Below are 26,744 nucleotides of genomic sequence, written 5' to 3'. Positions count from 1 at the left end.
AGCAAGTCATGGCGCATTAATTTTATTGGCAAGGGATTCTTAATTTTACAACGAAAGTAACTTATTTTATTTCAAATAATTTTTGTATTTCACGCAAATTCTATTTCTTAACCTCATCGAGGCACAATCAGAACAAAGCAGACTTCAGTGGATTAAGTTCGACTTAGCTGACTTTTTCGTCAGGTACCTATATGAATATTTGCTTCCTTTAGATCAACCACCAAAAAAATATCACGTAGAGTAGAGCGGCTCGGCGTACAGACGCGGCGTCTCACGAGGCACGAGAGCAGCTCGCATTCGTCGTTTTGCTGAAAAAAAAAAACCTCTAAATATTACAAAAAAACCCAACCCATTAGGTATATTTGAATTCCAAAATACCATTTTTTACAGATGAAAGTATAACTACCAAAAACAAATTATATCTAATTACTGACAACATCCATGTAATCAAATTTTGTTGAGGGTCCCAAGACTGATTATTTCATAATATCCAAAATATAAAGCATCTCAGACACCATAATAATATTATCATCACTTTAATAAAAGTATCAGTACCAAAAACAAATTATTTCTAACAACTGACAACACCCTTGTAATAAAATTTTGTTGAGGATCCCAAGACTGATTTTTTTGTATCCTTCAAGCATCTAGACCAATTATTATCATCACTTTATGGTTTGTCACCATTGTAATTAACTAGCTATACAGCCACTACAGTAGCCAACACACAGTACAGAGGGCACAGTAGTTACAATAACAACTGACCTGCCGAATGCATGCAGCACAACGCTAGCGCAGCTATCAGCGCGGCAAGCGGCAGCACACCCGCCAACGCAAGTAGCGCCCGCGCCGCTACCGAGTGCGCCCCGCGTGGCGTGCTGCACGCTGCGACGTGCGCGCCCGCAGCGCCCAACGCGGCCGACGCACCGGTCGCCGTTCGTAGTGCTGCACGTGCGGCGCTCGGGCTCAACGCCTCGCCGCTGTCTTTGCGAATTTGAAAACATGGCCTGCGAATAAAAAAATAAAAAAACGTATCAATGTATTGACGGGATTCATAAAAGCTTGAGGACAGATGTACACCAATATTTTTGTACAGTTAGCATCAAAATAGCAAGTTTTATTTCTAAACAACATGCGTTTGAGCTAATCAGCCTGACAATGGAGTTTCAAAGGTATTAGATTCTCCTGAGTCGTGAGAGTGACACGGAGTATTTTATAATAAATCAGTAAAGTTTTTTCTTAAACAAATGGTTATCACTGAATCTATAACATAATATGCACATACCCGGAAGCGTGTGCTGTATCATGTAGCTGTAACCGCAGCTGCATCGGCCGCAGTGCTGCAGCGACGCGCTCCCGCAGGCCGGCCAGCGCGCGTCCGCCCACGCCCACCAGTCGCAGCAGGTCGCGCTCTCTGACTACCACCACCTGTGCAGGTTGACGAGTAAACGAATTTAGAATAGTAACGAAAACAAAGTCTCGTTTGTGCCGCGCTGTCGCTTGCGGAACGCAACAATGACGGTATCTTTATCACACGTGTATTATTTTCCTCTATGCCACAGTATAGCAATATGACATATCCCTCTATGCTTTATCAGACGTTGTCACGTCAAAAATAAAAAAGTAATTTTACTACTCAGCCGTACGGCATAATATCTTTATAATATGATTTTAAAAACTTGAGTTGTGTGCATGGGTTTTGTTGTCTTAACTACAACACTTATTATAATACTTTTGATGTATTTCTTCTAGCTCATCATCAATTACCAAACAATTTTTTTTAACAATAATATACCGTTTAAAAAATTAGAATATTTAAGGACGTTTACGTTGTAACTATTTATAGATCTGTGGTTTAAAACCTCTTTTATATATAAACATTAAACATAATATAATAAGGCCTAAGGGTTGTATGTTGTATGTATGTGTGTAGTATGTTTGTCCGCGTCGTGACTCGGGAACCTCTGGGCCCTGGCGTCGCGCCAACACCCACGATGGCACAACAAAAATATGTATTAAAACAAATAATAATTAAACATTTTTACTAAAGTATACTCAGCGAAAAAAATTCGAGAAATGCCTCACATAGCTTATATCTGAAAATGTTTCAACATTGCCAAGGCTTTATTTAATTTCTTCATATTATAAGATTTCGATAATAATTGAATCGATGTTCGAGCCAAGGTTTTATAAATGATACAGACATAAAATAATCATATTATTATTACAAGAAAAAACTTGAGAGTTGTCAAGGAACACCCGAATGGAACGAAGTATTTCTTATGTATATGTCAAAAACATTTAAAATGATATTAACGAAGATGAGAAATAAAACTTACTTCAACTCGTATATCGCTGAAGCGGTCAGTCTCGTTTGAGTTGTTTGCCCGGACTGTTAGCCTGGAATCATTAAAAAAAATATTTCATAAGGTCCACGTTTTATGTTAATAATGAAACATCAAAATTAGTTTGATTTTCTACCTAAACAATCCATCGGCATAGTGTATCAGATTCTTCATTATCTTCAAATCTCCTGTCACATTGTTAACACCAATCACATCGGTTACATTTTCTACGGATCGTGATTTGATTGGTGATTCGAAGCTTATATTTACTATCTCATATCGGATAGGTTTAGCGTCTGCGTCTCTGTCGACCGCTTTAACTCTTGCTATGATCGAGTCAACTGGCACATTCAAACGCACACCTACAGTCATATTTGCGCTCTCGAACTCCGGGAGATGGTCATCAATATCCAGTACCTTAATTACAACTTGGATTTCTGTTAGATCCTGTAAATAATATAATCATTAAACATACACACCGACGATAAAATTATCTCATACTTAATTGTTTTAAAGTAGAAGTGTTTACAATTATGATTTGATGTAATCCAATGAAAATAAGAATATAATGCCTAATAAGCATTTGAAGTACTTGAGAAACAATGACGAATAGGGATCTTTAAAATTTACCAATCTATTGTAAGACTTGCTGTAACGTGGTGTGGTACCCAGCTTGAAGCATTTGACAGTTATCACCAGCTTAGAGACCTCTTCTCGATCTAATCTTGCAGCTGCTATGATTAGAGCCTTGCTGGCGTTTGTGCGTTCCAGTTTAAGTAGGCCGAAATTATTTCCAGCTGCAATAAAAAATACAATTAATAAGAACAAGGTTTTGGTGTAATAATTATTTTAAGTATGATAAAACACGTACATGACATAACACAAATAATTAAGAGATTTGGTTACAAACCTGTGATCATGTAATCAATTGCAGCATTTTCATCTATATCTTCATCAACTGCCTGCAGTTCTCCTATGATTGTTCCAACAGGAACTTCTTCTTTGGTTGCAATCAAAATTGGCGGATCATCCTGATTAATTCAGATTGTCATGTTATGTTTACTTATACTATAATATAATAGCTGAAGGTAAGGTCATAATTCACCAGACACAGTTTTTGGATGTTTTGATTTTCATTTTGAGTATCAAGATTCGTATTGGTTTTGATACCACCCGAGTGACATTTACAAACCTATGTCTATCGTAATACATACTTATATTTTATGTAAGTAATCCGCGATTCTCAATCTACTAGCTACAAAATATTACAATCAAAGGTCACTAGCGAGATATTTTTACCAAACTCAGGATTCTCACCAGGCTCCTAGCGAAGTGTGGCGCGTGATCATCAACATCAGCTACCGACACTGTCAGCACACGGGCGGTGCGTTGTGGAGGCGACCCTCGGTCCTCCACCACTAACACCACGGTGTAAGTAGCTCGCGTCTCCCTGTCTAGCGGCCGGCGGAGGGTTAGGACTCCAGTTTGAGAATCTGTAATGTCCAAACACGTGGAATTGTATGGAAATACATATTTATGCTTTGTTTCAGATTCAAATTATCTGAAACAAAGCATAAATTAGCAAACAAAGCAGTTATCGAGCTGTATATAGTATCTGAATCCTCACCAATATCAAAGACGTCAGCATCAGCATTAGTTCGTTGTATAGAGTACGTCAGTTGACCAGCCGGGGTCGCGGGGTCGTCAGGGTCACTAGCTACCACCTGGTATACCATTGAGCCAAGCGTCGCGTTCTAAAAATAGAAAATAATATTGATAGGAATGAGTCCCGATTCAAATCAACTCATTCTCTCATAGCAGTTGGGGATTTGGTGTAGTACTATGTTTAAGGTCATTAAAAGCAACCATAGAACCATAAGACCTACCTAAGTACTAAGAACCTGTGTCTATACTAACCTCAGGCACAGACAGTATCTCCTTCATCTCCGGCCTTAGAACTCTCGGCACGCCATCATTAGCACTTAAATCTCCGATATACAATGCGAGCTGCGCATGCGCAGTTCGACCGCCGCCGTCTGCAGCCGCGCCGAGTAGCCGGTACGCGCCGGTCCGTCCGCGCCCCGTGAGCAAGCTGCGCACGCGTACCTCGCCCGTAGTCGCGTCGAGAGTGAAGAGACCTGGTTATTATTACATTATGAAAATGGAATTTAACTTTTCTTGACTTCGGTTGAATGTGTAGATTTTCACTAATCAAAGTGTTGTAATAAAAAAAAACCTGGATCAAGCAAAATATTGATAAAACCAACATTAATACAAACATTTTCTGTGTATATTTTGTAACCATACTGTACCAACCATTAGCGTCTCCTTCATCAACAAGTTCATATTTAATTTCTCCCCCGAGTCCCTCGTCAGGATCCATGGCTGTCATCTTCAGTATACTCATGCCGATTTGAGCATTCTCTGGTACCACAGCTGAAACAGTTTAACGTTATTTTTAATTAGCAATTATGTCACAATTAAGAGAAACTGAAGAATACCGAAAATATTATAGCAAATATTTCGAAAAAAGTAAAGAAAACAATCTCATTAAATGACGCCTACTGAGTAAGTGTTGACATAACATCAAAAAATAAAAAAATTAATAACAACTCATTATCTTACCTATATACAAATCTTTATCAAACTTAGGATCATTGTCGTTAACATCAAGAACATCGACCAATACAGTGGTTGTCGCCTTCAAACGGTCTGCGCCACCATTTGGTGTATCATATGCTTCTACTTCTAGACGCAACACGGATTGACGTTCACGATCTAGAGTTTTGTTTGGAGCTACCTGGAAAATAGTCGTTACTTAAAAAAATACTACAATATAATATTAAAATTAAATAGTATTATGAGGTATGACATTTAAGCACAGCGATAAGTTTCAGTTGTTTGTAAAGAATTAATATAAACCTAATAAAAATAATATTTTTCACGTTTACCTGAATAACACCAGTGACGTTATCAATGACAAACAACTCAGCATTGTCTCCTCTCAAAGCGTATCTCACGTCAGCATATCCGATCTTCTTGTCCAGATCACTCAGTACTGCGTCTGCATCTTTTGCTTGTACAGTGAGAATTCGCTCTGGATATTGAATTGATTCTAGCACGCTTACTTTGAATAGCTATAAAAATTTAGAGGATTATGTAAATCATAAATAAAATGTTATAGTTACGTTACAATATCTTGTATACTTTAAACAAATAAGTGCTATAGTAACAATAACAGATTTTTTATTTACCTCGTTTTCAAATATGGGCGCATGATCATTGATATTAAGCACTTCAATAACAACCTTCGCTGTGCTGTGTTTAGTACCATCGTTGCTTGTAGCATGAACTGTCATAGTGAGATTTGGTGACGTTAATTCTTCGTAATCTAAATGCTTAGTAAGTACAACTTGGCCACTTAGAGGATCTACTTGCAACAACCCTGTTTCAGAGTTAATTACTTTAAAATTAGTTACTACATGCCCTGAAACGGGGTCTTCTGCCATCAAAACTAAAACAGTACTGCCAATTGGTTGTTCCTCATTAATTTGATGATAAATAACTGGATGTAGTGTTGTCCAACCAGGATTAGTAAACTGTGGATTCTTATCAGCGTAGGGTTGAATGTATATCGTATACTCTTTTGTATCAAATTGCTGCTCCTTATTTGTTTCCGCGTTTATGTCAGTAACTTTAATAGTTAGTATTATACTTGACATTTGACTATAATCCAAAGATCCATTTACGATGATTTCTCCAGAATCTTCATTGATTTTGAACATGTTTCTATAATCGAATGGAGAGCTGGGCTTCAATAGGACTCCTGCTTTGGAGAATGCTTTTATAGGCTCAATAATGCTAAACTTTAGTTGCGCATTCAAGTCGGTATCTTCTGCTGTCATTTTAGTTACTACACTATCAATTTTTGTCTTCTCTGAGATGTAAGTTGTTGTATCCGTAATATTAAATTTCGGGGGCTTATCGTTAACGTCCAGTACATTTACAAATACTGTAGTGGTTGCAGTTTCTGGGATCGGTGTACCGCTATCGACTGCCGATACAGTAATTTCATATCGGTCCGGATTGTTATCTCTGTCGAGATGGGCGTCATTTGATACTGTAATTTCACCAGTTCTGTAAATAAAACAGACCAACATTAAATGAATCAATAACGGCTAAATAATAAACCTACTTACAATCAATTAGATTTTAACTAGAAATTCAATACAAAATAGCACCCCGTTTAAATGTTATTTTCAAAAGATTATCGTCTAGTTTAAAATATGATACTCACACTTCATCAATCACAAAATTATCTTTGGCTCCGTTGACTATATGGTACCGTAGGAGATTATCAAGGCCATCGGGATCAGTGGCTTGTACGGTTTGCACGTGTTGACCAGGCTGAGCGTCCTCTCTGACTGAAGCTTTATAGTTAACCGGCCCAAGCTCTAGTGCATAATCAGAATTTGTTGTTGCGGGTCCGCGCGGAGCTAGAGTGTATGTAAGATGATGATAGTTGCCTTTGAATGTCGGTCGTTGATTTCCAGGCACTCCTACTCGTACAAGTACGCGTGTTTCATTGAAGAGAGGTGGGTTACCTGAAACATATTTTGTCGTTTTGAATAGGAGTTTTTGCTGAATACTATACTTAGAATATGGTTACATCACATTATATTATTTAATATGAAAGAGTTTCAAATATTTACCAAAATCAGTAGCTCTAATCACCAGCTCGTACAACCCTCTTGGCGTGTCCATACTTTGAGCTGGTCGGAGTACGGTGATTTCTCCTTGCTCCGGGTGTACAGCGAATACTTGGCCGGGGTGGGCGATGCTGTTGTCAGACTGTAGCGTGTAACGGATACGCCCACCACCTTGTGCGGGTCCGTCGATATCGGTGGCCTGAAATAAATTAGCAAAATGTTAATAATAATCGTCTCATATTATCTATAGAGAATATTCAAAAAGTAATTTAGCACATTCATATTAGCGATTAGTAGCATCTTTGTTGCACGTTAAATTTATGATTATTTCTGCAACTATTGAAGATGTAACATTTTTTAGTCTGGATTAAGATTGTGCACAAAAGTTGACAAAAAAAGTGAATTTACTCACACGAACGACCAACTGCGGCTCAAAACTAGTGGCGCCATCTCGAATTGTCCTAGTGTATTCAGGGGAATCAAAAACAGGTGCATTATCATTTGCATCTAGAACATCTATGAAAATACTAGTTGTTGCGCTTTTGCCACCGCCGTCTTTAGCAATCAAAGTCAGACTGTAACTAGTCTGTGATTCATAGTCCAAAGTACGACCCACATATAATCCTCCCTTATTTCTGTCTACTTTAAATAGATTAGAACCGAAACCCATCAACGTATATTCTATGTCACCATATATTCCGTAATCTTTATCAGTAGCACTTACGTCAGCAATTTTGAAACCAACTGGTTCACTTTCAAGAACATAGAATTTATAATTAGGCTGTTCAAATACTGGAGCGTTATCGTTAACATCTAGTAATTTGATATTTACTCTAGCTGATGATAATTCCTCTCCGTTAACTGAAGCTATCATATCGAAACTGAAATGACGTTTATCTTCATCGTCAACGTCATAATCAAGTTTGGTGGTATCTTTAACTTTAATATTTATTGGTGTTCTTCCTTCTCCGTGATCTGTACTTATATAAAATACACCTTCTGAATTGTGCACATCTCGTAGTGATAGATTATATCTACTGTTCTGTCCTATATCATTATCGTCGACGTAAACTGAGAGGCCAGGTATGGGACTACCATTTTCGATATTTTCAGGAATCGATATGTCAAAGTCTTTTTTATTGAATTCTGGTATGTGATCATTATCATCTGTTACAATTATGGTAACCGGCATTACCGTGAAGTCTGATGGCAGTTCATTATTTATAAGTTCTGTTGCCTGAAAAAGAAAACAGACAATGTTAGTTCTTTGTGTTATTATGAAAGTTGTTTAAACTGGTATTAATTACATTTTTTTTATAATTATTATTTATTATTGGCAATATTCAGTCTATCAGCTGTATATTAATTACATACCTTTACATAAAAACTGTACACTCCTCCATTCTGCACCACGATATCGCTTTCTCTATCTATCGGCACATCAGTAGTTAGCAGCGTGGCACTGCCCAGAGGTCTGTCTGGTGCCAGCCTAAAGTATTTAGCACTATCGCCCTCCAGTGTGAGTAGTACGGAGCGTGGATTCTCTGTGTCTCCATCGACAGCTGATATCTCCATTATACTGGTGTTCTGGAAGATATAAATATTTATTACTATTTAAAATGAATTTACTGAGCAGAAAACGTTTGTAAAAAATCTTAAAGCACCAACGCACGCACACGTAGTACGCGCTTTTAACATGTCTTTGTTTTAAGCCATTTTGACTTCAAGGGCACGACCAACTTACCCTGAGAATATTATTATCTTACTCACCGGTGGCGTATTCTCCACCACCGCGGCCGAATACGGCGCGGTGAGGAACACGGGCGGTTGGTCCTGCTCGTCCCGCACAGCTACCGCCACGCTGGCACTCGCCCGCAGTGGAGGAGTCCCGCCGTCAACTGCCTCTATGCTGATCACAAAGGCGGTGCGGCTCTCGTAATCCAGCGGCTTAGAGAGGAAGATCCGCACGCGGTACTCGTTGGGAGTTACCTATGGGAAGTAAAATGTTTAAGAAAAATTGTTGGGATTAGATAATATTTTATGAAATTATATTACAACACACTCTTGAGTTTTGCTGTACACGCTCCAGATGGCTTGACAGATTTGAACTTTAAATTTTAAAAGTAGATTCGTTTTGATCGTAACACGCCACATGTGGGTACGTCGCAATAGTTTTTTTTTTCTTAGACATGATATATGATGATTACCTGTTCCGTGACCAGTCTAAAAGTGGCGCAGGCTTCGGCGTCTCCACCTCTCTCCCTATTGGAACACACAACCTCCACCTTCGCGTTCACGCCTTCGTCACGATCCGTCACAACTATGTTTGGGTTGACCTGTAAAATATTATGTAAGTACAAGTAAAATAAAGAGGGCTAGAATATGACGCCCGCAAACCGTTGCGTAAAAATTCGTGGCGCGCGAACCGTAATAATTGCTAATCTAGCTTAATTCCTTTTCCGGGTTTCATTGTATCTGCATAGTGCATACGATATTTCATGAAAATCGGATCGTTTAAGTTTTAAGAGGTAACAACCACATACATACTCACTTTCGCATTTATAATATTAGTATGGATTAAGAACTAAATAAAGATACAATATTATATCGTATCGTAGAGTGTGTAGAACATACCTCAATCTCGCTGCCGACCGGTGTCGCTTCGCTGATGTTGACGATGTAAGGTCTGTTGTGGAAGATCGGCGCGTTATCGTTGACGTCTCGTACGGGGATCACGCGTCGTAACGATATCGTGTTCGGCTCCGTGTCTTCTGTGGGCTCATCTGGAACGTGTAACGTTTAAATCACTTTTGAGTTGTGAACGACTTTTACCTGGCTATGGCGAAATCAAACTAAGCACCCCACCTTATTCACATCAGAATAAAATCGTAAAATTTTGATGTGAATGAGGTATTAATATATTCCTAATAGTTCAGATTATTTGTTTTTGCCTGTAAATAAGGTTAGATTTGACTAAAATTTCACTTTCTACTTAGAGAATGTTTACTTCTTACAAGAATGAACAAGAAAGTCAGCGTGTATATATTTCGAAATTGCGGTCTAAACTTAATTTGCTGACCACGAGAACTATTACCATGCAGCTGTACTGGCGTAAACAGAAAATTACTGTTTTGTTTATTTGTAACCACAGAAATAAGTATGTCAAGTTATTAGAAAAATAGGGCAAAAATAATAGAACTACGTATTACATAATATTATTCTGACGTCATAAATCATAATAATAGGACGGTGAGTCAAAATGGGTACCATAAAACTTCAGAGCCTCGCCAGATATAATCTTATTCTTATCCTCTTGTCGAAATAGAGGAAGGCGTCATGACAGTGATACCGGATAATATATAGACTAGCTGTTTGACCGAGCTTTGCTCGGTATTCGATAAAACACGAATAAAATGTCATTTTCTAAAAATGATTCCTAGCTAGATCGAATACATATATTATACAAGAATTGCTCGTTTAAAGATATAAGATTACAGGTTGATAACAAACTAAGTGAGAATGCTTTAGGGTGTAGGGTCACCCGGACCATATGGAGTTCACTGTGAAAGTAGCATTTTTTTCACTTTTTTATGGGAAAACTCGTCGCTGGGGCGCTTGCCCATACAAATCACAAAAAAAAAATTGGTCTTTCAGCACTGCTACTTTCATAGTGAACTTAATATAAGTAAGGAATAAGGAACGCATGCACATCTTAAAGTATTGACACTTAGTTTTGTTACAACCTGTAGATTAGATGTTGGTTCCTTCTTTATTAAGTTACTTACAAAAATAAACTTAAACTATATCAACCAACCTGTAAGACTAATAATGACCTCCAGCGTCGCCTGCTCCTCCCTGTCCAGCGCCTTGGCCAGCGTCACGACGCCAGTGAGCGAGTCCACGGTGAAGTACTGGCCCGATATGGAGTACGTCAGCTGACCGTTCTCTGGGTCAATGCCTGGGGATTTATAAGACTCGTTTAAGGCACTTTGAACATTATTTAAGTATAGAAGGACTACATCTTGCAGTCGAAAACGACTGAAAAATGCGGTTGCGATCTGCATTTTTCCGCAATACATGGACCGCTCGAGCAGTTCTTGAGCGGTCGGTGCAAATTTCAATGCGACCGCTCTAGAGCAGTCGGTCCCGACGACGGTAACTTGCGGTCCGTCTATGACCAGTCTAAGGTAGCAATTAGCATTTAAGTTACTTGAGAGTGATTGTGAAAAAGATGTCTTAATTCAATTTAAACAATACGGTAAGATAATAATTATTAATCAATTCTTAAATGTCCACATCCTGAGCGAGAGATCAGAATATTATGTAGGATTCTATAATTTTGCCAATCTGACGAAAAGGTTTTTTTTTTATCTTATTATCCGGCAATGACAAGCTTATCCGTCGTCCAATTTTAAATAACTGTACTTGTTGATGCAACGAAGACATAAAGACTACGACCATTTAGTCGAAGAAAAACTCTGAACAATAATAATCGCTTGCACCATGCAATCTTTCAGTTTGTTTGCCATCTCTTAAAAATACCTTTTTTCTTCCAGAACCATACCTTTGAGCTGGTAAACCGGCGTCCCCACTTTGGTGTCTTCTGGTAGCACAAACTGCGACATGTCCCCCGTCTGGGGCACGAAGTGGGGGGCTCTGTTGATGAACTGGCCCCCACATTGCTGCAGCAGACCCATCAGGAGGAGTATTATGAGAGGATCCGTAGGGATCGCGGTCGCTATCCGCCTTTGGAATATTATTTCTGCCATCTGGAATTACGACAAGTTAGATATTTTTATTACAATAATTAGGGTCATCTATCATGGGCGGGTCGCTCATATTATCCTTTGTGAGCGTGAGAGTAGGTACGTCATGCAAATCTGTCAAATGGTTAAAAATTTAGAAATGCATCAACGCATGTGAATTAACCCTTAAACCTAAATTATGTCCGTTAAGGGAAAAGTAATTTTCCTTATCTTTAAGTTTTTTTAATACATTATGTATGACAAATAATATTCATTCAGTATTACTGTGTTACAGTTTATGTCGATTGACGATCAGAAACAATTACACAATTATTATTGTAACACACTGCGGCCGGTGCGGTGATCGAAACTGATCCGAGATCGGTTGTCATGGTTACGCAACTGGGTGGTTAAACGGTATCAAATTGCATTATTAAGGTGCGCACATATTGAAAAGCGGCAGCAGAGCTGCATGCGGCGGCGGGCGGCAGAGCGAACGAAGCGAGCCCTAGTATATGCAACAAACTTTACATTTTGTGGTACTTACCCATTACGCATAAACTATAATTGCGCCTATAATTGATTTGTGCTTTAACATTATAGTAATTTATATTTATATGTAGATGTGTTATCATCAGTCAGTCAAGGTGTGACGACGCGAGCCCTCACAAAGCTCGGCTTTCATAATCATTTATTTGCCTTGAATGTAGGTTACAAAAGTTCTTACAATATTGTATGGTACTAACATTCTGCTATAAGTAACAGTATAAGTAAGTAATTTAATTTTGATTTAAAAATCGGGAGGTCCTGCCAAAATCGGGACGTCTGGCAACGCTGAGTGTCACACTGCACACACAATCACATATTTTTGTGCTCTGGTTATATTTGCTTACCAATTAACCTTTGACTCGTTATGACTTATGACTCACAACAACAGATAAGAAAGTGGCCTACCAAAATATTTTCAGTGAAAGTGGAGCGGTGGGAGATGTTTGTTCCTGTTCTGTTCTCTTAGCCTACTGTGTATAAAAATTATTATAAAATCTGTTCTTCTAGAAAAATGTCAAAGAAATCCAACCTAACTCAGACAATACGTTTGAGTTAGCCCCTAATTAGCAAACACCCAAAAACAATTTTAGAATTTACTTTGATCTCAAAATCGTCATAGCTTACCAGATACATAATTTAAAAATATTAGGTGAATCATCTTATTAAAAATAATTCTGCAATAATATATCGACGCAGGATATTGTAACGGACGCGATTGCGAAACGAACGCAGATTCTGTTACACTTGAGAAATATCTCGCGAGGAATTTACATAAAATGTCTGTTGGTCACAGTTGGGCTATGCAGTATGCTATCCTTTCCGACGGATATTAATTAATTTTCTAATTGTTTAGGTATAGTATAATATCATTATGTAAAGTTTTTAATGTAATTTTATAAAGTAGATATTTAATTAAGTCGTAAGTACCTAATCAAGTAATTATTATTTTAAGCATTCGGTGTGTATTTAGACACCCTATACTAGCGTTATTTATGCTATTTATGCATTAGGTTTCCTGTCAAGAATAAGCATTATTTCTAGCACTTTAACTCTTACTTTAATAATTATTATTACCAATAGCTAAATGTCGTTACAAACAAAGGCATAAATAAAATCTGGTCCAAGAACGACCCCTGTGGAACTCCCACGTACGTGAGAACGCGCGCCGATAGTTCTTGTATACGCATTACTTCGTATTTCAGATTAGCAATATTGCAATACCTGATTAGCGATTAGTAGTTCCAAATAGCACGTATCACTGTTTGCTTTAATTACAATGTGCACTTGAAAACTCTCTCTCCAGTAGGCTCTAGTTTAGAAGCGTCCAGTTGTACTATATTACTTACTTAATTTTAGTTATAAAACCGTGAAAATCCAAGGAAGGTTTAAAATATTACGACTGAAGTTAACCGGGTCTAGTATCAATTAATTAATTTATGATAGGAATAAAGAGCTTCGTTCGCGTTTAATTCTTTTTTAAGGGAATTTGTAAACGAACTTCTGATTCCCACCCCCTTCTAACCCTTAGTGAAAAAATTGATCTCCAACTATTCGCATTATTTATAAATTTATATATTTCGCAGGATGGATAAATAGTCGGTGGTCTTTTACGTAAAAATGACTGAACTGATTTTGATGAAAGGCTTAGTAGAATTTTGTACTCGAGACAGTCACAAGCTTCTTCTTATTTCAAAAGAGTTTTAGGCCTACAATACCTCAAGACAAACGAGCAACGTAAAATCGACGTGATAATAAATGAGTTTGAAGTGTTGCATCAAGTCGTTGAACCAGCCATGGGAAATTAGTCCATGTAACCGCCATTGTTTCGGAGTTTTTAGACCACACGTATGCTCACAGTTTACCGTTGTTGTGTACTTAAGACTTACCAGTTCCTTCCTGACGTATTTCTTTCATCATGGTGTTGCAATATACCATCAATACACCAGATTATTCATTTTCTTATTAATTAGCTTAAGATTTCAATTTGATTATGTAACACATTATTTTTATAGCTATTTGACCGAGCTTTGCTCGGTATTCTATAAAACACGAATAAAATGACATTTTCTAATAATGGTTCCTAGCTAGATCGATTTATCGCCCCAGAAACCCTATATACTAAATTTCATGAAAATCGTTGGAGCCGATTCCGAGATTCCAATTATATATTTATATACAAGAATTGCTCGTTTAAAGATATGAGATATTGTCTAGATATCATAAAATGAATTTCAGAATTTTAACCAAACACTAGCGGAACTGATTCAGAACGCTTCACGTTTTTTGTCGTTTTTAAAGAGTACATTGAAACCATAAAATGATACTGTATTGTTATAAAAACTCATATCAAATCAAACCTACCGATTCGTATGCAAAAATATTATTATGAGATTATTATATAAAATTAAGACTTGTATAATATGTAATAGCAATTACGAGTAGTCAAGACAAACAAAAATTATATGCACATTACATAGAATATTTAGATTGTTTAAGTGAAAGTAAAAGTTTTACTAAATTTAAAAGATAATAAAAGACAATTTCAACTTTCAATGCTGCCAGCAAACATTCCGCTCATATGCAATTTTAATTTACTCTGCAGAATTATTTGTAAGACAGATAATAAAAAAAAACTAATTATATATTCCCTCCTGACTTTAGTATGATAACAAAGAGGTAACGTTTTTCCATGAAGCGTAAAATTTTAATACATTTGCGTAGGTAACTTTTGTATGTATCTCGTACGTAAACATTTAATAACATTTAAATGTCAAACTATACAAGTTTAAGGTCAAGTGAATAGAAGTTGCCCATACATTTAGTTCTATAAAATTTTGCGAAGGGAACTTTATATTTTTAGCTTTATGTCCTTATCAACCGGGGCTTTAATATTATGTTACTTCTTTTGTTCCTCGTTTGCCTGAAAAATGGCATGATATTTTTACACCTGGCTAACTCACATAAAGTGAACCATAGAGAGTTTTCGACAATAATTTTATGATCATTCAAAAGATAGAAAAAGGCGGCAAATTAAAAAAATCGACGTCTAGTAACCCTGTCTATAGCCGGAATTATAGTTTTGATCAATGAAATACGAATAATAAAAACTAAGGAACTTTATTATTCGTAGTTCGTAGATCAAAACTATGGCCCTTTCAATCAACAAATTTGAGAAATGTTTCAACTATAATATCATTGGTGTCACAACCCAACTAATAAGAAGTTTTGACCTCGCAGTAGATAGTGGCAAAAGTAATGTGTATGTGATTGTTATATTTTGTTACACTTCTTTACAAACCATGGGTCACAAAACTTAGTATTATACATTGGTATACAATTTTATGACTCGTCTCTTGGTTTGGACCATAAATATATTGAGCTATGTGTGCTACCGGCATGTTATTGAGTAACGACCCGTATTTAGTCAACAAACTCAGAGCGAAATTCTACAGCTCTGCAAACATCCTTATCTGTTCAGAGAAATTGTTTACCTTCTATTTCACTAATTTATAACAGCTTTAAATCTAGATCCTATATTTCTATTTCAAAATTGAATCTATTATTGTTTTATTAAATACTATATCTATTATTATTAATACGCGAAAATTCGTACGAAGGAAACTAAGATAAAGTTGATGGGTGAAAAAATAGATGGAAAGCAAATAAATATTATCTAATTATAATATTAATACAACTATGGGTGAATTTATATCACAGGCTCTAGTTTGGATTTGGCCTTGCCCTTTATAATGTTGGGAAAGATATTGTACATCTTAATTCCTGGCAATATTAAATTTAAGTGTAACATAAAAAGCTTTTGAGTGACATCAATCTAAAGTTCGAAGATAACACGAATATAGGTATATCATATTTTTGAAACATCACTCACCCTCTATATGTGACTAGTGTCAATATATTTTTTCTGAGAAACTTGCGAAACAAAGCTTTGTGTGCGTATAAAATATTATGTATCGTAAAAGTCATGTGCTCCCATTTCGCGCCCTTCTAAATTTTTGTCTTCGTGGTTTCGCGTGTCCAGTACTCGGATGACAGCTGTTGTTACAGCCTGGTTATTATTATAATAAATTATAATTATAATGTTAGTAATAACAACAACCTTAGCCATGCTATTAGTAATTTAAAATTCGTAAATATCACGTTGACCTTGATGACTAAGCTAAGAAAGTTCCGTATGTAAACTTATATAAATACCACACCTTTCTTCAAATAATCCGATCCACTGAAAACAAATGGGACACTTCACACATTTCAATAGAAAACTGTATATTTATTTTATATTGTAAAACATAATTTTCCACAACACTCCTCCGTCGAGCTTAGAACGTACTGTCAAAAACTTGCACTACCGGTCCGTGGGAGACTGGCGGTTTGATTCCGTCTCTTGCGCACGTTTCAACATAGTATGTGAGAGAAAGAGAAAAGTATGTTACCGTACCTTCGCTCCCACGACGCAGATAGCGCCTTTTTGCACTGGTAAAAGTAACGGGGGTTTTCTTGAGATGCGTGAGGTGAGAGGCACGATAAGAGGTCACTGGTGCTAGAGTGAGACGCAATGTCTTAGGTCATAGAAAAGGGCCATAAAAATATTTACTAATAAGGTCATCTGAGAAATGAGAACTATTTTTATATTTCTCATTTCTCTAAACTTAACCACGTATTATATGTTTTTTATAAAACGTTGATATAATATAATATGTATGTAGCTGTTAGTTACTATTTAAATTGGACAAAATCTAGGTATTATAATATTATTATTCTTTTTCAAAATGCTATAAAATATTTAATTATTTTACGTTTAAAATACGGTATTTGCAATGTACCATATTATAGACATTGCTTAAAACTAATAATTATTTCTAGTTAGTTACAAATTTTATAGTAAATTCAGTTAAAAGTAAAGTAAAAATTAGATTTGGGTATAAAATAAAAGAAAATATTTTTAATAATTTATTTTAGAACTATAGTGTTAGTCTTATTATTATAGTCTATATTCTAAAGAGGTCAGTAGCATTATTTTTGCCATCTCTCAGCATAGGCACATACGGCCTTTTCATAATAGTCAAGTTTGCCAATCTTTTTCTATATCTTTCTGAACTTTCTTTTAGTAAAGTACTTAGATTTTTATATTTTATGTTTCTGTAATGACCATTCAATTGAGGAACATAGGTTTCGGTAACATTTTCTGGATCATCTTCATCCTTGTATTCCTGAGTTGTTGAAGAAATAGAATTTTTCAGTTTAACTATAAGAGTTTCAAGGTTATCATCTTCGTTTTTATCTTCATCTTCTTTAGATTCTTTTCCGTTATCATAATTGTATGTGGTTATAGTTACGTCTGATTTTCTTATGTTGTTGTTATGCTGATATGAATTTATATTATCTTTTTGATTCCTGTCTTCGTATAAATATCTGAAATCAGTTGTATACATAAAGGGTTGCTCTGTTGTTCTAAGATTTAAATATTGATCTGGTACTTTTGCATCTTCAGGGTTAAATTTAAATATTTCTGGGGGGCTTGTGGTCGGAACTGTGGTTATTTGTTCGCCTATATTCAAGTCTGGAATTATATGTGGAACTATAGGAGTTGTTATAGGATAAGTAGATGGTGACGTTGGTTGTGTAATCGGTATAACCCCAGAGCTCCCTATGTGAAAGTCTTCAACACTGGTAGCGTCAAGTTCAAATTGATTTACGTTATCTGTCACGTAATGTTTTATGAGAGGTGTAGTTATTGGTTCAGAACTATAAACAGGTTGGGGTGTTGTTGATGTTAATTTACTGGAATCAGTATCTTTAAGTGAATAAAGGTTTAAACGTAATATAAGCTGTGGTATACCAGGTCGCTCTTTTTGTATGTTTATTTGGCTTTCTTGTCCCTCTTTAGTTTGTCTATTATCTGAAAACGTGTGTCTGCCTTTTGGCTTGTAAGTTTTTCGTCTAAATTGGAATAAAGGTCGATTCGTTGTAATGGTTATCTTATTAGGGTCGATATTTTTTTGATTATCTAAGTTTTCATACCCTTTAAGACTATCTGTGTTCTCATGCCTGTGATTTTGGATTCCTTCAAAATTAAAAACTTGGCTGTCTCTTTGATTTGGCTCATAAGTCTCACAATTTCGTCGCAAACATTTTTTTGCTGAGTATCTCAGTCTCGGTAAACTTTTCTTGCGAGAAATAAAGTATAGCTTTGTATCATCTACTAAAAAGTTGACATCACTGGGATTCTCAGGTTTAAATGAAAACAATGGATCAATGTGGTGATTCCAATATTCTTCAAATTTATTACCTTTTTCTTGATGCTTAGGATTATTATGTCTTTGACCGTTTGTTGGGGCCACGAATAAATTAGAAAAAGCCACTTGACTTTCAGATGGAATGTACAGCTCACCAAATTTTGCGTTTAGTGTCTTTTCGAGGTATTTGACAACATCGTTTAAGTTTTTCAATCTCTGCGCATTATGATAGCTTTCTGACCAACTGTTCGAAGTACTAGTAGCTTCTTTTCGGAACGGTCTAGGATAAGGGCTTCTATATTCAAATAGGAAGGGTTGTGGGCTTGATTTTCGAATCGTCTTTCTAGGTGGGTAAGCGGTGGCTCGATAGTTGTGATGTCTTAAATGTGGCCCTTTTCTTGTTATCGCTGGCATTTCTGCCGTCGGATCAATGTAGCTATTATCTTGTAATGCATTTAAAAGGAGAGGCATTCTTTCAAAATAATCTTGATCGAAACCGAAATCACTTCGGTCGAGTTTATCAGCAACTGGTGAATCATGTGTTCTTTTGCCCACGTTTACTTTCTTCATATTTTGTACTGTATTCGTTTCTACTACAATCATGTATTCGCAGATCAGTAGAACTATCTGTAACAGAAAGAGATAGGTGTTTAAAAATCTACGGGACGAAGTTTAAATTTACAGCTTTATCGAAATATAAAAGAATTCTTATAGTTAAAAATAATAGTTCGCGTTAAAATTGTTTTATATTAAAATATAAAACAATTTTAACGCGAACTATTACTAAATAACTAATAAACCTTAAAAGGTTTATTAGTTATTTAGTAAATGTTTAACAGTATTTAACAGTATGTTTAAAAGTTAGTAAAACTAATTTTCTTATTGTAGAGAGTTGTTTGTGATAAACTAATCAATGCATTTTTATATTCTTATTACAGTTATTATTGTTGTAGGTTTGAACCTGAAACATTAATTGCTGTTTGTATTAAAATGAATTAACGTAGCGACTCGTCGTGTTTCATTAATTTCATTATACAAACATCAAATGTGCTAATTAAAGCGAGACGTATGAAATAGTTGTAAGTATATTTTCAATTTAATGACTTCAGAACAGTATTTATACGTGGGAGAGCCATGCTTCGGCACGAATGGGCCGGCTCGACCGGAGAAATACCACGTTCTCACAGAAAACCGGCGTGAACCAGCGCTTGCGCTGTGTTTCGCTGAGTGAGTGAGTTTACCGGAGGCCCAATTCCCTTTCCTATCCTCCCCTATTCCTTTCCCTTCCCATCCCTACCCTCCCCTATTACCCTATTCCCTCTTAAAAGGCCGGCAACGCACCTGCAGCTCTTCTGATGCTGCGAGTGTCCATGGGCGACGAAAGTTGCTTTCCATCAGGTGACCCGTTTGCTCGTTTGCCCCCTTCTTTCATAAAAAAAAAAAAAGTATTTTTACTTTCATGAACAAAAGCATTGTTTCTGTTTGTTATCATTTAAAGGTAATTAATTTAACAAGTAAGTTTGTTTGATTATTTGAATATAACAATTGTAAAAATTAAAACAGAAACGGTAAAACAAATTCTAAGGAAGGCAGTACAACTTTGTAATCTGCGCTAATCCTTTAATATAGGCTTAGCGCAGATTACTAAATAGATATAAAAAAGGTCATAATATAATGTATAATATTAATATGGCTTATCCATACTTCCATACTAATATTATAAATGCGAAAGTATGTCTGTCTGTCTGTCCGTCTGTCTGTCTGTCTGTTACCTCTTCACGCTTAAAGCGCTGAACCGATTTTGCTGAAATTTGGCATGGAGATACCTTGAGTCCCGGGAAAGGACATATGATAGTTTTTATCCCGGAAAAATGTATGGTTCCGGTGCGATAAACAAATTTCGGCGCAACGGAGTTGCGGGCGTCCTCTAGTTTACTATAAAATGTCATGGGATAATTATTGAAAATCATCATAAAAAAAAAACAAAAACAAAAGTTTAAAACCATTTTAATTCCAATTATTATGTAGTGTTTACATAATATTAAATAATATTATAATACATACTTATTATTATTACATGAGTACATAGGACATAACAGAATAAATATTAAGTAATTAATTTATCGCTGGATTATTTTAATATTCACATGATATAATTGTCATTAATTTTGGTTTTTGTGTAATAATATTAATTACAATAATTAATTAATTCTGGATTTTTCTAAACTTGAAGCATTTTTTCTAAAAATCACGCTGATATGGTTTTTACACTCACAAGGTTGTATTTTCTCAGAACTGCTTCTTTGTGACTCTTTGTTTCCTAATATTGATAGTTCAAAATTTAATTTCACTTTACTTTGTTGTATTGAATTATTGTTATTATTTTCATTTTCATTATTGGTGAATATCGTTTTCTCCTCATGAGGTATTTTGCGTCCTATTTCATCCATGTATTCAATGATTTTCTCATAGCTCTTTATTTCTTTGGTTTTCACTAAAGCATCGATATTCCTTGTTTGACTTTTAAACAGCATATAAAGAGACGTTTCAAATAGCTTTGCTCTATCAGGTTTCGCAGGAGCCTTTACCCAGTTTCTAACATCAAGAAATATTTTTTTTCTATACTCAATATCATTGGGAGTATCGCCGATTATTTCGTTAATGAATCGATTTTGGCTCAACGTTTTTATAAGTCTTGGAAGCAATTTTGGTGCAGCCAGGTCTATATTTATGATGTCATTTAATTCTGCACGAAATGGCAGTGTGCCAGCGCTGGAGTTCATGAGGTTGCGCCAGCTCTGCACTTGCCTTGACCTTTCGCTTATGATGATATACTCGTACACAAGGATCACACACTGGAACAGAAAACAGGTAAATTAGTATTGCAAATATCCTTTTTATCTCAACTTCATAAAAGTTTTTTTTTTTCAAAATAATTCTATGCCTTGGCTTTTCTTTACGTTATCATTATAAGAAATTAATTTCTTGCAATAAAAGCTAAAATAAAATACATATTGGTTTTCTTTAGACTATCAGTAAATTTTATTTTATAAAAAAAAATGTTGAACTCAATAATTCATATTCTGATTTTAATGCAAATGCTAATCACCTATATTTTATGGGGACAAGTTACTTCTTTAGCATTCAACTATTCTGTAAATATTTGTATCAGAATATTGAATAAGAATTACTGTTATTGATTATGACAGTAATTATCACTTGTAGGTTATACAAACAAAATTATCTCTTAGTAAGATTAGATCAAACTCACCTGAAATTTATTAGTCACAAATAATGAAACAGTAACAGAGTCACGTTGAAAAGTAACAATACAATTATTTTTATTTAGCTTCTTCAATTCGGTTAAATTAGGCCTTTGATAATCGTGACTATACAAATAAAGTAACTTTTGTTTTTCCTGATCACGACCGAATATAATAAATGGCCGAAATCGAAACCGGTCGAGCGGTACAATATATCACTAATAGCAATAGCTCATCACTGCTTTCTTCTGCACGCGTTTTCTAGACGCGCTGTTGCGTGACACAAACGGATAAACGATGATTTTGTGATTTACTACACGCCTCTTCCTGATTTTATCGTTGATAATACTCAATAAATCGGCTCTTAAATAATAATAATTATGTGTATAGTAAACTTCAAATAGTTAGCAAATAACATTTTTTGTGATTGCTATTTTAAAATATTAGGCAGTTTTCATTTGTATGCTAATAAGACGAATCAGGGTTTAAAGGGTTAACCTATCGTTATTTCTAACGAAAGAAAATATGCTACTTGCAATTTACAACCATTTCTGATGATTTTAAAAAGTGTTTAATTACGAAAAATTTTAAAGCATTTAATTCAGAGTAAAAGACTTCAACGCGCGACACGTTTTAGATAAAAATATAAAGTAATTATTAAATTTATTGTGAGTTAACTCTAGATTATTAATATTAGGTTGAGTCTCTGGTTTTTAACCTATTTTATGATGTGAGATGTTAAAATAATATTTAACATCTCACAAAATAAATTTAACCCAGAGCAAACTAACCCAGATATTATGTTGTAACAACAGACTTACAAATTGACTCTGTTGCACTATTCTTTCTTCACGAAACCTTTTATAAGAACAATAATAATTGATTCTGTCCGTCTGTTCTCTCCTTCTTTTGTTGTTTAATGGGTTTGTGAACTTTCATGTGGTCAGTGGTCGTGAGTCGTGACGGTACAATTATGTCAAATGAGATGCATACGAGAGTGATTACGGCGCGTGTAATTATAAGTGCTAGGTCAGGCTCATACTATAAATAAAAACTGCGGGGTAATAAATATAATAAAACTTTGAACTATGTGGCTGTGACGTCGTTGCTTTGAACCGAATTTTCATGTGTTTCCTAAATAAGTGTTTGATTTACATATTTTTTTCATCCAATTAATATTATGTTCGATAACAATATGACTAATATTCGACAGTATTAAAAATAAAACAAACCAATTTTGTGTACATCCTTAATTAAATATCTGCTTTTTTCGTTATTCGTATAAAAGAAAGAGAAACCATGATTGAGATAATTTATATTAAACAATTTCAGGCGTTGGTCAAAGAAAAAAATCTTTTCAAAGTAAAAAGTGATGGTATGATGTAAAAAATAATAGCGGAGTAAATGTTTTATTGAAAATTATTATCAACAAACATAACAAAGTGTTTATAGCACGCAAACTGTCACAAATCTGATGGATGTGATTGTCGACATTTTTGTGATATGTAATTACTGCGTTTAGTGACACTCTTGCTACCTGGTTAATTTATTGTACAAATATACACGTTATTTAGTTTTTGCATAACAGGTTTTTTTGTATCCGCACTTAAGTCATAAGGTAAAGATTTTTGTTTATAAACACGTTAAGAAGCTAACTTATTTAACGCAAGCCTACAATATTTTCAATAGTCTACTCCATAATTTTATTATAATCGGTCCAGTGATTTAAAACCTATTAAAAGGAACAAATAACAATCTTATCTCTTTATGATAGTGTATACCAATAATTCAGTTTATAGCTAATAAAGTGCAATGTGATATGTAAAGTATATTCATAGACAATATTTTTTGCCAACTAATTGCTATCATTAGTATGCGCCCGCCCTAATGTGACGTGTCGCATCACTTCCCTGTTTACTAACAACCACGTTTTTGTACAAGTTTCTCCTCGCATTACAGATATTCCTCATCATCGTCAGCTCGTCGCCGCTTAAAATTTGCGTACCATTTATATGTTTTTTTGTATAAAAGTTACAATATTGTTCTTAAGTAGAAAACAAAATACGTTAACGTTCGAGTAGGAAATTAATATTCGAGAGAAATCTGACAGAAAAGATGACAGAAAAGACTAGGTATAGATAAAAAACGAAAAAAAAGTTTAATCTACACTACTATTATAAAGAGGAAAGATTTGATTTTTTGTTTGTTTGTTTGTTTGTTTGTTTGAGTCGAATAGGCTCCGAAACTACTGGACCGATTTGAAAAATTCTTTTACCATTGGAATCCTGCATTATTTCTGCTGAACATAGGCTAATTTTTATTTTGGAAAAATATAAGGTTCCGTAAGATATTTGGGATTTTCGGACGCAAGGTTTAAAAAATCAACCAGAAAAGTTACTTATTTTGCGTACGCTGCCTAAACTATAAAAGATAGAGGCATAAAATGTTCTAAGTAATTATAGATCTTTTAAATATCTACAAAAAAGTCCGCGACACACTATACCTATCTATGTTGAGTGAGGCACAATTATATGTTTAATATTCCTGTGTCCTAATTTTCAAATTCTTCAACACTCAGAAAAAAATGCTTTACCGCTGTGAAAAAAAAGATCCAATACACTTACGTCACAATAATTAAAAAATACTTCGTTCATTACACGTCCTTATACTGCAATTTAAATATACCACGGTTATAATTCTTAATACTTGGAAAAAATAAAGACTAGACAGTGAAGAATGTCCCAAGGGACTGATAATGGACAGTGAGGACATCCCTAGAGAATAATATCGCCAGGATATTAAGTAGTTGTTTATTTTTAGGGTTCCGTACCTCAAAAGGAAAAAACGGAACCCTTATAGGATCACTTTGTTGTCCGTCTGTCCGTCTGTCAAGACCCTTTTTCTCAGGAACGCGTGGAAGTATGAAGCTGAAATTTATATCAATTACTCAGGTCTACTGTCCCTTGAAGCTGTGAAAAAATCAAACTTCTAAGCCAACGCAATCAAAAGATACAGCCGTTTATGCCGCAAATTTTCGACACTTGCAAGGGAATCAAAACCTACAGGGTGCTTCCCGTGAACTCAGAATCTTGAAATTTGGTACGAAGCAACGTCTTATAGCATAGATAAAGGAAAAATTACGAAAACCATAAATTTTTAGTTACATCACATAATATATTTTTTTTTAATAATTTTAAACTTACTACCCATTTCCTCATAAACGCGTAGAGGTATTAAATTGAAATTCATACCAAATACTCAGGTGTATAATACCTTTAAGCTGTCGGAACCCTCGATGCGCGAGTCCGACTCGCACTTGGCCGGTTTTTTTTATTTTTATAAAAACATTTTTGTTTAAAGGAAATAATGTATCAATAAATAAATGTATGAGCATAATCCTGCTATTCGAACAGCAAAATTTTATGACATGACATTTAATGACAATACTAATACTTTTGTTGTTGGAGTTTTTACTTAAGGACCTGTATTCCCAGAAATGGACGATTTTCAAGATTTAAAAAAGTGACAGAAGACATAAAAATATAGTAATTTAAATTCTGAAAAAATAATATGTGTTAGTTAAGGATCTAACACAGTGGAATTTATATTCCATTACACAATAATATCATGAACTTCACTCGATAGAAAAAAAATCCCAAAGTTACCTCTTCTTTTAACGAAATTGCCATACTATGTCCAAATTATGTGTAATGGAATATAAATTGAACTGTGTTAGATCCTTAACTAACACATATACTTTTTTTTCAGAATTTAAATTACTATATTTTTATGTCTAGTGTCACTTGACCTTAAATCATAACAACACAAACATAGAGTTAAATTAGAGATTTTAATTAATGTTTTAAGTATCTAACTAAATCTCGTTAATCACTTTTTATTAGTAAATCAACACCACAAAGGTGATTTGCGGCGTTACTTTAAAAGCACGACCAACCGAGGGTTAAGTATTTATTCTATTTAACTAATATCTTGTTACCGTACTCACTTTCTGATTAGAAAATTAACACCACAGAGCATTCAAAATTTCGAATACTTACAATTACAACTGTAACAGTGACCGCAGTGGACACGGCTGCGCAGACGCAGCCCTGCTTGATCTGGCGTCTCCTGGACAACCTGAGGAACTCCTCAGTCCTGGCGTCGATGCTGCGGTACAGCCCTAGCTGCCGCAGCCGGCTGCTCACGGACCCCGAGCTCGACATTGTCACATCACTAGCGGCGTGCGCGCTCTGCGGCGAATTCCTCGCACAATAGTGTTTTCCTTTGAGATCGCTGCTGAATTAAATTTAGGGGTGTGCCGCTTGCTTTCACATTGATATCGATAAAATTTGCTGCTTTATGAGGTTATCAAACCTTTGTGTTTATTAATTATATTATAATTTATAACTCTTTTAAGTCTTAAGTCTGTCTTGTTGCGCATGAACTCTCTTTGGTTTCCATAATAATATAGGTTTTGACGTACATTTATATTATGATGTCTGTAAAAGTAAAACGAAATCATTGACTCATCTTTATTTAGTATTAACCATAAAATATGTAATATTTTAAATCTTCACGAAATATTATAAAAGTTTAAATTAACTTTTAGTGACCTATAAAATGTAATTTGTTGAATCATTAATATATACGATATTGTTTAATTTCTTAATCTTTTAAAGGCAGTTGGTGCGACTCCTGGCTAATAGAAATTTAGTTTTCCTGTCAAAATTGCATGATGTAGTTTTTGTACAGTTTTCGTTTTTCGTAGTTTCAGTTTTACCTACTTTATTTAAATTCACTTTGTAAGGATCATAGTGTACACATTCCGTACATAACCATTTTATCGACATATCGATGGTTTTTATCGACTGTGGCTCGG

At 35.1% G+C, this 26,744-nt stretch overlaps 2 protein-coding genes across 4 annotated transcripts; both read right to left on the bottom strand.

Moving 5' to 3' along the window:
• Positions 1-87: 87 nt before the first annotated feature.
• Positions 88-16,700, bottom strand: LOC121731038 (cadherin-23). 3 transcript variants are annotated; one of them, XM_042120354.1, is made up of 24 exons: positions 16,561-16,700; positions 11,619-11,823; positions 10,869-11,012; positions 9,689-9,837; positions 9,262-9,390; positions 8,825-9,043; positions 8,429-8,641; positions 7,467-8,291; positions 7,058-7,253; positions 6,643-6,949; positions 5,600-6,482; positions 5,297-5,482; positions 4,971-5,145; positions 4,662-4,781; positions 4,263-4,483; positions 3,973-4,099; positions 3,663-3,838; positions 3,256-3,376; positions 2,976-3,142; positions 2,482-2,792; positions 2,340-2,400; positions 1,286-1,428; positions 766-1,007; positions 88-308 (listed from the first exon to the last, which is right to left on the bottom strand). In XM_042120354.1, the coding sequence occupies exons 2-24, from the start codon at positions 11,821-11,823 to the stop codon at positions 232-234; spliced, it is 5,397 nt and encodes a 1,798-aa protein (XP_041976288.1). In that variant the 5' UTR covers positions 16,561-16,700; the 3' UTR covers positions 88-231. The 3 variants fall into 3 exon arrangements, with proteins under 3 accessions (XP_041976288.1, XP_041976287.1, XP_041976289.1); XM_042120353.1 differs by having other exon boundaries at positions 16,566-16,700; XM_042120355.1 differs by lacking the exon at positions 16,561-16,700 and adding an exon at positions 12,085-12,102.
• Positions 16,701-17,354: 654 nt separating this feature from the next.
• LOC121731242 lies at positions 17,355-26,704 on the bottom strand. Its single transcript, XM_042120598.1, has 4 exons — positions 26,697-26,704; positions 25,924-26,158; positions 21,191-21,457; positions 17,355-19,229 (listed from the first exon to the last, which is right to left on the bottom strand). Exons 1-4 carry the CDS (start codon positions 26,702-26,704, stop codon positions 17,355-17,357), a joined length of 2,385 nt encoding a protein of 794 aa, XP_041976532.1.
• Between the last annotated feature and the right edge of the window lie 40 nt (positions 26,705-26,744).

Source organism: Aricia agestis, chromosome 10 (assembly GCF_905147365.1).
Source record: "Aricia agestis chromosome 10, ilAriAges1.1, whole genome shotgun sequence".
Classification (NCBI taxonomy): Eukaryota; Metazoa; Arthropoda; class Insecta; order Lepidoptera; family Lycaenidae; genus Aricia; species Aricia agestis.
The sequence above is the reverse complement of the archived record's forward strand: the minus strand, read 5'-3'. Positions and strand labels throughout refer to the sequence as shown.

What these genes read in the sequence shown, in the direction of transcription:
- LOC121731242 (XM_042120598.1), bottom strand. An exon ending in TCACTGTTACAGTTGTAATT is followed by an intron (nt 21,458 to 25,923) that starts GTAAGTATTCGA and finishes TTTCTGTTCCAG; the next exon opens with TGTGTGATCCTTGTGTACGA. An exon ending in TTCTTGATGTTAGAAACTGG is followed by an intron (nt 19,230 to 21,190) that starts GTAAAGGCTCCT and finishes TTTCTGTTACAG; the next exon opens with ATAGTTCTACTGATCTGCGA.
- LOC121731038 (XM_042120354.1), bottom strand. Translation starts at nt 11,823, where the DNA reads ATGGCAGAAATAATATTCCAAAGGCGGATAGCGACCGCGATCCCTACG. An exon ending in CGGTCGGCAGCGAGATTGAG is followed by an intron (nt 9,391 to 9,688) that starts GTATGTTCTACA and finishes AATATTTTACAG; the next exon opens with GTCAACCCAAACATAGTTGT. An exon ending in GTGCTGCATGCATTCGGCAG is followed by an intron (nt 309 to 765) that starts GTCAGTTGTTAT and finishes TTTTTTTTTCAG; the next exon opens with CAAAACGACGAATGCGAGCT.